Source organism: Agelaius tricolor, unplaced genomic scaffold (genome assembly GCF_023055355.1).
Source record: "Agelaius tricolor isolate 1412-34295 unplaced genomic scaffold, bAgeTri1.0.p SCAF_37, whole genome shotgun sequence".
NCBI lineage: Eukaryota > Metazoa > Chordata > Aves > Passeriformes > Icteridae > Agelaius > Agelaius tricolor.
Genome location: NW_027269297.1, coordinates 2,890,400 through 2,900,947, shown reverse-complemented (window position 1 = coordinate 2,900,947; position 10,548 = coordinate 2,890,400). Strand labels below are relative to the sequence as shown.

The following is a 10,548-nucleotide window of genomic DNA, read 5'->3' as shown; positions in this document are numbered from 1 at the left end:
CGCTCCTTACAGAGTCCCCAACACCCTGTATGGGGTCACCCCTCCTTACAGAGTCCCCAACACCCTGTATGGGGTCACCCCTCCTTACAGAGTCCCCAACACCCTGTATGGGGTCACCTCTCCTTATAGAGTCCCCAGCACCCTGTATGGGGTCACCCCACCTCATACAGCCCTGAGCTGATCCCCTGAATGGAATCACCCCTCCTCAGAGACCCCCCAGCACCCTGCAGAGGGTCACATAGAGGGTTTCCTCATACAGCCCCCAGCCCTGCAGGGGCTTATATAGCCCTCAGCACCCCACATGTGGTCACCCCTTCCTCATACAGCCCCCAGCACCCTGCAGGGGGTCACCCCTCCTTACAGAGTCCCCAACACCTTGTATGGGGTCACCCCTCCTTATAGAGTCCCCAACACCCTGTATGGGGTCACCCCACCTCATCCAGCCCTGAGCTGATCCCCTGAATGGAATCACCCCTCCTCAGAGACCCCCCAGCACCCTGCAAAGGGTCACCCCTTCTTCATACAGCCCCCAGCATCCCACATGTGGTCACCCCCTCCTTATACACCCCCCAGCATGGACTCACCCCTCCTCATACAGCCCCCAGCTGGCTCTGCATGGGAACACTCCTCCTTATCCAGCCCCTATCATAGGCTGTCCCCAAAATCCTGTACAACCCCCAAAATCCCGCAGAGGGTCACCCCCTCCTCACAGAGCCCCCAGCACCCTGCAGCAGGTCCATAGAGGGTCACATAGAGGGTCCCTCATTCAGCTCCCAGCACCCTACATGGGGTCACCCCCTCCTCACACAGCCCCCAGCACCCTGCAGAGGTCACCCCCTCCTCTCCAGGTGCCACAGGACCCTGCAGGGGTCACCCCCTCCTCAGCAGGTGCCACAGGAGCCTACCTTGCATGATGTCTTTCATCACTGACTGCAGCACCACCTCCTCGTAGGTGTTCTCCACCAGGATGAAGCTGGCAAAGTCCTCAAAGATCAGCTCCTGAAACTTGGCTAATTCCTGCCAGAGGAGAGGTGGCTCAGCCCAGCAGGTTGGGGGGAATGGATGCTCCAGCCCCTCCATGGGAGTGGACAGTCCTTCCCTGCACCCCAAACTTTCCCTTCTTACCCCCTTGCAGGTGGGTGCCAGCTTTTTCAACAGGAAGGGGATGGTGATCTGCAGCAGGGCCTCCCTGAAGAACTTCTTCCTCACGGTGCTGCTGTCATAGTCGAATTTCTGCAGGGTGAGAAGGTGTCCCATGTCACCCAGGGCTGTGGGCTGGCTGCCCCTCTCCACAGGCACAAACCCCTGAGATTTGCCCCCCAGTCCATCCACACAGACCCCCCTGGCCTCACATCCCTCTCTGCAGCTGTTTCCCAGTGTTTCTGAGCCTGGGTAGGAGCCAACTCTTGCACTGCTGGCTGCAGGAGGGTTTGGGGGCCAGTCTGAACCCTGGGGAGCTTTTACAGATATGCTCAGAGGGGACCTGGCTCCTCCAGCAAAATCCATGAAACCCCCAAAAGACTTGAAATGGGTAACATCACTGCTAGCCTCTTCCCTGGCCCTGGAACAAGGCCACCAAAGGCCACCAAAGGCCTGACCCCCTGGCTCACTGGAGGAATGTGCCCCTTGTTGACAGAGTGACAAAACTCTCCTTTGTCCCCTTAAAAAGGAAAGAAGCCCAGAAGTTTCTCTCCTCGATTAGGTGAAAAAGCCATCTCATAGGCCTGGGGGACTTCACCTCACACTTAAGGATGGCCAATTGGACAGGAGCCAAAAAGTCCCACCTGAGCAATTTATTAGAAAAAGAAGAGAACAAAAAACCTAATGGCTTTTGTGAGGTGTTTTACCAAGAGCAAGAACCTCTTGCACCTAGATCGGTTTTTCTCTATAAAGAGTTTGCTATTTTGCCTTTTATTTAAACCCTTCTGTTTTCAACACTGCAACAGAAGCCATCCTGCTCATTTTATGCCTCCAACGGTAGCTGAGCTATCTTGGGTGTGAAATAGACCTCCAAAAGCTTGTAAGACCTGGCTCAGAAGAGCTCCTCTTTCAGCTCACCTTGAGCACCCTCTCGAGGATGCGCTGGATGGATTTGCAGAGCTCGTCCTTGCCCTGCAGCTTGCCCAGCTCCTGGTGCAGCAGGCTCTCGAAGGTGTACACAGCATCGTCCATTTGCTGTGGCCAGAGACACATGGTCAGTGTGGGGGGCACCCAAAGGGTGAGCAGGGACCCTAAAATCCCATCCAGTGCCACCCCTGCCATGGCAGGGACACCTCCCACTGTCCCAGGCTGCTCCAAGCCCTGTCCAGCCTGGCCTTGGGCACTGCCAGGGATCCAGGGGAGGCCACAGCTGCCCTGGGCACCCTGTGCCAGGGAAGAATTCCTTCCCAATACCCAACAGGCAATGAGCCTTCACTCTGCACAAATCCCTGACCTCCCAGCCTGGCATCCACAGCCCTCACCCCCAGGATCAAGGCACTGGGAGAGGAGGTTGCTCAGAGCTGGTGTTGCACCCCCTCATCCCCTACACTCCACATCAGGTTAGGCTGGATCAGACCCCAGATTTGGCTCACTGGCCTTGCTGGTGCCAGTGGCCTCTGTGGCAAAGGGGCAGCTGTGCTGGGATGCCCAAGCCCACCATGGGCTCCAGACCAAAGAGACAGCACAGACATCCCAGCCTGGACCAGCCTGGGCTCCCCAAAGCTCTGTTCCCAGCCCAGGGGGACTGGGGAGGACCCTGGTCCCCATCCCACCTGTCTCATGTAGATCTGGGCCCTCTGCTTGAAGACAGACGTGCTGGAGACATCGAATCGCTGCTGCAGACCCTCCAGTTTCAGCTGCTCCATCTTCTCATAGCACGACTGCATCTTCACGGGGTGGAAGGCCAGGTGGGAGAGCTTCTCCATGTACTGGGGACAAAGCCAAGCTCAGCCTCTCCACGTACTCAGGACAGGGACATTCCACCCCACATGGGTGGACTCTCCTCAGCCTGGGCTCTCCCAGTGCTGTCCACCCTGGGGTGGAAGCAGGACTGGCCCTGTCACCCCTGAGCTGGCAAGGAGCACCACCAGCACCACCAGGTCTCACCTCCACCAGCTTCTCCAGGCCGCCCTCGTTAACAACGTTCATGTTCATGTCGGTGACCTCCTTGAAGAACACCTCCCGTGCCTCAGCAAAGCCCTGGCTCGTGGGGGTCATCAGGGCCTCCAGGATGGAGGAGATGTAGGGCTGGACGTGGTTACGGACACAGACCTCTGCCTTGGGCAGGACAAAGGCTGGGAAAGAGCAGGGATGGGGATGGTGAGGCTCCTCTGTCCTTCCAGCCCTTCACATCACATCCTAAACCCACCCCAGCAACGAGGAGGAGCTGCCTCTGCTTCCAAACCCCTCCAGGAGGAGTCTCCCCTTTCACAACAACACAAGGAACTCCTGCAGAGTGCCCCTGGTCTGTCCTGAACCACCCACTGCCATGCCAGGGGGTTGTGGCATTCACATTCTCTGAACAGAGATATAATTCTCTCTCTCAGGTTTTTTTCCTGGAGAAGCACAGAGAGAAAACAACTTTTATCTCTGCTTGCTGCTCCTACTGTTTTGCACATGCAGAACGTGGTGGGAAGATTGTTTACCTGAAGGAATTTGGTAATTAGATTCTGGTGGAGATTATGTTAATTAGCATATCAAGTCCAAGCTGTGTGGACTGTCAGTCTGCAGACAGTCATGAGTTTTTCAGTTAGTAGTAAGTATGATTATAATATAATGTAATGTAATATAATATAATATAATGTAATGTAATATAATGTAATGTAATCTCTCTTTAATGTAGTTATAATGTAATATAATATAGTTTAAATAAAGTGAATGTTCAGCATTCTGAATCAATAGAGTCAGATGCCAATCATTCCCTGCCCCAGGGGTCACCTTGTTTCACTATAGGGGTGACTGCCCACCTTGTCCCCCAATCCCCTGGGACGTGCACCCCCCTAAGGGTGCCAGGGGCTGTGCTGCACCCCAGGAACAGCCCCCCAGGAGCCATGGGCACACCCACACGTGCCAGGGCATCCCTGTACCTCGGATCTTGCTGGCCAGGTGCTCCTTGGAGGTGATGATCTGGTCCATGTCCGTGCGGATGGTGCTCTCCAGCTGCGGCCGCTCCTGCTCACACCTGGCCACAGCTGCATCGTACTGCACCTTGGCCAGCTCATAGACCATCCTATAGACAGCATCTGACACCTGGGGGCACAGGGGGGGTCAGAGACCCTCCAGCTGCACCCCAAACAGTGCCTGCAGCTCCATCATCTCCTGTGCCCTGACAGGACCCTTCCCCTCAGCCTGCCAGGGGCTGCCACACCAGGGACCCCCCAGCGGGGTGAGATGGAGCTCCTGCAGTGCAGAAATTGCTTCCAGGTGGTGCTGGAGGGGCAGAGAGGTGAGCACTGCCTCAATCAGGCAACCTGCCCCAGGTAGGGCTGGGGATGCTGCAGGTCTGGGGATGCTGCAGCTCTGGGAATGCTGCAGCTCTGGAAATGCTGCAGCTCTGGAAATGCTGCAGGTCTGGGGATGCTGCAGGTCTGGGGATGCTGCAGGTCTGGGGATGCTGCAGCTCTGGGGATGCTGCAGGTCTGGGGATACTGCAGCTCTGGAAATGCTGCAGGTCTGGGGATGCTGCAGGTCTGGGGATGCTGCAGCTCTGGAAATGCTGCAGCTCTGGAAATGCTGCAGCTCTGGGGATGCTGCAGGTCTGGGGATGCTGCAGGTCTGGGGATGCTGCAGCTCTGGAAATGCTGCAGCTCTGGAAATGCTGCAGCTCTGGGGATGCTGCATGTCTGGAAATGCTGCAGCTCTGGGGATGCTGGTGTTCCAAGGACAGTGGTGGTCCAAGCAGGAGAGCCCCAGCCCACCCCGAAATCTGTTCCCTGCCCTGTTCACTCTCCCTGGGCTCCCAGAGCCAACCTCCTGAGCAGGATGGAGCCGCTCGCTGAGGCTGCACGCTCACTTTGAGCCAAAGGCTGGGATTTTGGGGCTGGCAGGATGCAGAGCCCTCCCCTCCTCCCTCCTTCCCAGCCACAGCAGCTATTGGAAAAGCAGCGTTTGTGTGTTTTCAGGCCGCTCAAGTGGCCCATTACGAGCCTGGTGGTAATTATCGGGGTTTAAGGTTTTAACAGGCAGCTCTGAAGAGCCCTCAGTCTTTCGCAAGGGTTTGGGCTGGATTTAGCCTGCGCTGTTCTAAAAATGGCTCGCTAAATTTAGCCGGGACAGGCTTCGCTCCGGGGCTGGGCTTCCTCCTGTTTGCTCGGCTGGCCCCAGGCGGGGCTGGGCAGGGCTGGGCAGGGGCACTCAAGGAGCTTGAAAAATCCACTCTGGAGAAAGCACGGATTCTTTGGAAGGGGCCGGGAGAAGGGGGCAGCGAAGCCGGTGGGCACCGAGCCCAGCGGGGAAGGGAGGTGGGCACAGAACCCAGCGGGGAAGGGAGATGGGCACAGAACCCTGTGGGGAAGGGAAATGGGCACAGAACCCCGTGGGGAAGGGAGGTGGGCACAGAACCCTGTGGGGAAGGGAGATGGGCACAGAACCCTGTGGGGAAGGGAGATGGGCACAGAACCCAGCGGGGAAGGGAAATGGGCACAGAACCCTGTGGGGAAGGGAGGTGGGCACAGAACCCAGCGGGGAAAGGAGGAGGTGGGCACAGAACCCAGCGGGGCAAGGGAGGTGGGCACAGAACCCAGCGGGGAAAGGAGGAGGTGGGCACAGAACCCTGTGGGGAAGGGAGGTGGGCACAGAACCCTGTGGGGAAGGGAGGTGGGCACAGAACCCAGCGGGGAAGGGAAATGGGCACAGAACCCTGTGGGGAAGGGAAATGGGCACAGAAGCCTGTGGGGAAGGGAGGTGGGCACAGAACCCTGTGGGGAAGGGAGGTGGGCACAGAACCCTATGGGGAAGAGAGATGGGCACAGAACCCTGTGGGGAAGGGAGGTGGGCACAGAACCCTGTGGGGAAGGGAGGTGGGCATCGAATCCAGCGGGGCAAGGAGGTGGGTATCGAGCCCATGGGTGAAAGGAGGCTCCCCAAGCCGGCTCTGCGGGCAGGGGAGGGCAGGGACGCTGGGGACCCCCCCGGCAGCCCCAGCCCCACACCTGGATCCAGGTCCGCTGGCGCTCCGGGGCTTTGCCCTTCAGCCGGGGGCCGATGGTGCTCCTCAGCTCGGGGAGCAGCTCCTCCATCACCAGGTTGCTCAGGACCTGTGGAGGCAGGAGGTTTTTGGGGAGCCTGCTGAGCCCCTCCCAGCTCTCTGAGCCCGGTTTGGGGGTGCGGGGCTCACCTGGGTCTCGTTCCCGCAGAGCATGTCCCAGGTGCCGTACTGCTCCTTGGACTGCCGGTACATGCGGATGGCGTCCGTGAAGGCGGGAGCCTCCACTCTGGAGTCCTCCGAGATCCCTGAGGAGGGGACACGGCTCAGCAGCCTGGAATTGGGAGTGAGGGGCAGCCCAGCGCCCCCAGCCCACCTCTGTGTGCTTCCCCACAGCCCCGGACCCGTGCAAGCCCCCAGGGCTGTCACCAGGACTGGGGATGCTGGCCCAAGGCACTGCCCCTGACAGGGTGGGGAGCTCCTGATACATCCAGAGTGATCCCCTCCAGAGCCACCCTGAGGGCAGGGAGCCTGGGTAGGATGGGGGCTCAGTGACCCCAAATGGTGCACAGGGAAATGGGGGCTCAGTGACCCCAAAGGTGCACGGGGAAATGGGGGCTCAGGGACCTCAAAGGGTGCACAGGGAAATGGGGGCTCAGTGACCCCAAATTCTGCATGGGGACTTGGGGGCTCAGTGACCCCAAATTCTGTATGGGGACTTGGGGGCTCAGTGACCCCAAATTCTGCATGGGGACTTGGGGGCACAGTGACCCCAAAGGGTGAACAGGGAAATGGGGGCACAGTGACCCCAAATTCTGCATGGGGAAATGGGAGCTCAGTGACCCCAAATGGTGCACAGGGAAATGGGGACTCAGTGACCCCAAATGGTGCATGGGGACCTGGGAGCTCAGTGAGCTCCAAAGGCACAGCAGGAGCAGGGGCTCACCAGGATGGAGGGTTCACCAGGATCACCAGTGTTGGGTGACCCCCAACAATGCGGGATGGGCAGCTGGGGGGGCTGGAGGAAGAGGGGCCCTGTAGGGAGCAGTGAGGCTTGGGAGGAAGAGGAAAGTGGCCAAGAGGCCTCAGGAGTGAGTCAGGGCCGGGCTGTCCCCAGGTTGAGTCACTGCAGCACGAGGGGGGCTCGGGTGCCACAGCCCCCCAGCAGGAGGGGCAGGGCTGGGGACAGCGAGGAGATGGGCACAGCAGGCAGGCAGCACAGCCCAGGAGCTGTGCCACATGTCCCCTGCCTTGTCCCAGCCTCTCAGGGCCCTGCAGGTCCCTGCCAGACAGGGAAACATCCCTGGGAGAGAACCCTCCTGCCCAGCTCCCCTCCCCATGCCCCGAGGAGGGGATCAGGAGGGGATCTGAGCCTGCTGGGAGCCTCCAGGGGATCATCCCTGCACTGCTGACACATCCACAGCACCTGGCAGGGCTGGGGACACTGCTGACACCTGTCCCACAGCACCTGGCAGGGCTGGGGACACTGCTGACGCCTGTCCCACAGCACCTGGCAGGGCAGGGGACACTGGTGACACCTTCCACAGCACCTGGCAGGGCTGGGGACACTGCTGACGCCTGTCCCACAGCACCTGGCAGGGCAGGGGACACTGCTGACACCTGTCCCACAGCACCTGGCAGGGCTGGGGACACTGGTGACACCTGTCCCACAGCACCTGGCAGGGCTGGGGACACTCCTGACACCTGTCCCACAGCACCTGGCAGGGCAGGGGACACTGGTGACACCTTCCACAGCACCTGGCAGGGCTGGGGACACTGGTGACACATCCACAGCACCTGTCAGGGCTGGGGACACTGGTGACACATCCACAGCACCTGGCAGGGCTGGGGACACTGGTGACAACTTCCACAGCTCCTGGCAGGGCTGGGGACATGTCCAGGTGTCCAGGAGGGACAGCCCAGGGCAGTGAGCAGAGCTTTCCCAGTGCATACAGACTTTTCTAAGGGGATTACAATTAACTCCAAGCCTAAGCAGCTTTTGCTAAAGGGCAGCTTAATAATCAGGGGAAAAAACCACTGAGAAAGTAAAATCTGCTCTTTTCTCAGTCTTTGGTGGGAGCCAGAGCTGGGCTGAGCTTCCAGGGGTTGGAGCTGCTCCATCCATGGAGCTCAGATCTCCTCCCAGGTGGGACAATCCTCACCTCCTGTCCCTGCCAGGCCTGGGGCAGGATTTGCCTCCCAGGAGCCTTCCCAAGGTCACTCACTCCAGGCTGAGCCTGGGGACATCCCTGAGTCTGTCCCCAGCCCTGTGCCTGTCCAGGCAGGGCTGGTGCAAGAAGCCCCTGTGCCACTTCCCAGGGCAAATGTAATGAGTTTCCTTCATTAATGTGTGGTTAAGGACCTGGAGGGACAGGACACAGGGAATGGCTCCCACTGCCAGAGGGCAGGGCTGGATGGGATATTGGGAATTAGGAATTGTTCCCTGTAAGGGTGGGCAGGCCCTGGCACAGGGTGCCCAGAGCAGCTGGGGCTGCCCCTGGATCCCTGGCAGTGCCCAAGGCCAGGCTGGACAGGGCTGGGAGCACCTGGGACAGTGGGAGGTGTCCCTGCCATGGCAGGGGTGGCACTGGATGGGATTTAAGGTCCCTTTAAATTCAAACCATCCTGGAACAAGGGTCAGGAGCCCTTGGGTGGGCACTGCCCAGCCCCAGGTGGCACCAGACTGGCCAAGGGACAGTTTTGGAGCAGCCAGGGGCTCCAGGGACACCAGGCTGACCCCGTCTGTGTGAGGAACAGAGCTGCACATCCCCAGTCCCCACAGAGGAGCTGCTGTTCCACAAACACAGCCTGAGACAGGGAGCTGAAAATTCCCACACCAATCACAACCAGAGGCAGAAACAGAGCCTCTAATTTAGGGGAGAAAAAAAAAAAAACCCAACAAGCTAAAGTGCTTTCCAACAACAAAAGAGCCTTCATGGAATATGAAACAGGATCCTGGAGCTCCCAGGAGCAGAGAGAGGCAGGAAGAACAAAGTCACAGACAAATCCAGGCTGGAGGAATGCAGCACTGAGCCCTCCCTGGCCACTGCCCACTTGGGAAGGCTTTTCCATCACATGCTGAGGACAAGGAGAGGGAGGAGAGGATTTTCTGGCTGGCAGAGGGGGTGGTGGAGGGGCTCACACCTCCCCTGTGTCCCTCAGCAGCACCCGGCAGGTGGGAGGGGAATTAGAGATGAAAATTGGAGGTTTGTTAGCAGGAGATCAATTCCTCTTTTATCCAGAGCTGGTTTTGCTCACAGCTGCTGCTCCAGCCAGCACAGAGGGTTCTGGGGTGCTGAGCTCACCCAGAAATGAGGTGGAATTGAGGGGTCACAGCACCCAGCCCCACATAAAGGAGGGGGCACATTCAGCCCAACGAGCTCAGACACCCCCAGCACAAAATAAAAATAAAAAGAGCAGTTTTTCAGGAAATTTAATCCAATATGGGGGGGTGGGAACCCTCAGTGAAACCCAGGCTCCAGATCTCACCCTATTACAGCAGCTCTGGCAAAACTAAGGCAAAATTGAGGCTCCCCAGAGTTCCCAGGAATGAAAGAAGCATTTAGAAATTGGGCAGAGTCTAAAATGCCCACTAAAACACCTGATTTCGAGCAGGTTTCAGCTCTGGCACCGCCTTCCTCAGGAAATTTCTCACCATCCCAAGCATGGCCAGGACTTGGGGCTCAGCCCAGGAATGCCCAGGCCACAGCCAAGCAGGAAAATCGTGTTTTCCTGCCAGAGTATCACTGATGTGGGAGGCAGGTCCTGCCTCCACCCAGCTGCACAGCCCTGCACCCCTGCCCAGAGCCCTGCACCCCCTGCCCACAGCCCTGGCAGCCCCTGGGGGGAGTTTTGGGGTTTGGTGATTTTAATTAACAAATATTTTCTCCCTCAGGGTGGGAAATAGGCATGAGGGCAGCTCTGGAGCCAGGCTCTGTGCAGGCTCTGGGTAATAGTTCCTCATGGGCAGAGGATGGAGCTGGGCACAGGGATGCTCCAGGGAGCTGGGGGTGATGCTGGCCTTGATGAGATGCTCAGTCATGGAATCTCAGACTGGTTTGGGTTAAAAGGAACCTTAAAATCATCCTTAAAACCCCTGCTGTGGGCAGGGGCATGTCCCACTATCCCAGGGTGCTTCCAGCCTGGCCTTGGACACTCACAGGGATCCAGGGGCAGCCCCAGCTGCTCTGTGCCAGGGTCTCACACCCTGCCAGGGAACAATTCCTAATTCCCAGTATCCACCCATCCCTGCCCTCTGGCACTGGAGGCCATTCCCTGTGTCCTGTCCCTCCATCCCTTGTCCAAAATCCCTCTCCAGCTCTCCTGGAGCCCCTCCAGGCACTGGAAGGCCCTCCCTGGATCCTTCCCTGTAGCCACATTTCTCTTCACAAAAAGAAGAGAAAGGCACAATTCTTCTCAAGAAT

General features: G+C 58.6%; 1 protein-coding gene across 3 annotated transcripts in view; it reads right to left on the bottom strand.

The window, feature by feature from the left end:
• The window catches only part of NIBAN2 (niban apoptosis regulator 2), a 38,193-nt gene that overhangs the window by 3,416 nt on the left and 24,229 nt on the right, over positions 1 to 10,548 (bottom strand). For all 3 annotated transcript variants that reach the window (XM_071453795.1, XM_071453793.1, XM_071453792.1), the window contains exons 6-13: positions 6,317 to 6,432; positions 6,132 to 6,236; positions 4,068 to 4,230; positions 3,088 to 3,275; positions 2,754 to 2,909; positions 2,059 to 2,175; positions 1,126 to 1,233; positions 906 to 1,017 (exon numbers count right to left, since the gene is read on the bottom strand). In XM_071453795.1, coding sequence (XP_071309896.1) covers positions 906 to 1,017; positions 1,126 to 1,233; positions 2,059 to 2,175; positions 2,754 to 2,909; positions 3,088 to 3,275; positions 4,068 to 4,230; positions 6,132 to 6,236; positions 6,317 to 6,432 — 1,065 coding nt within the window. The remainder of the gene's footprint in view (positions 1 to 905; positions 1,018 to 1,125; positions 1,234 to 2,058; positions 2,176 to 2,753; positions 2,910 to 3,087; positions 3,276 to 4,067; positions 4,231 to 6,131; positions 6,237 to 6,316; positions 6,433 to 10,548) is intronic.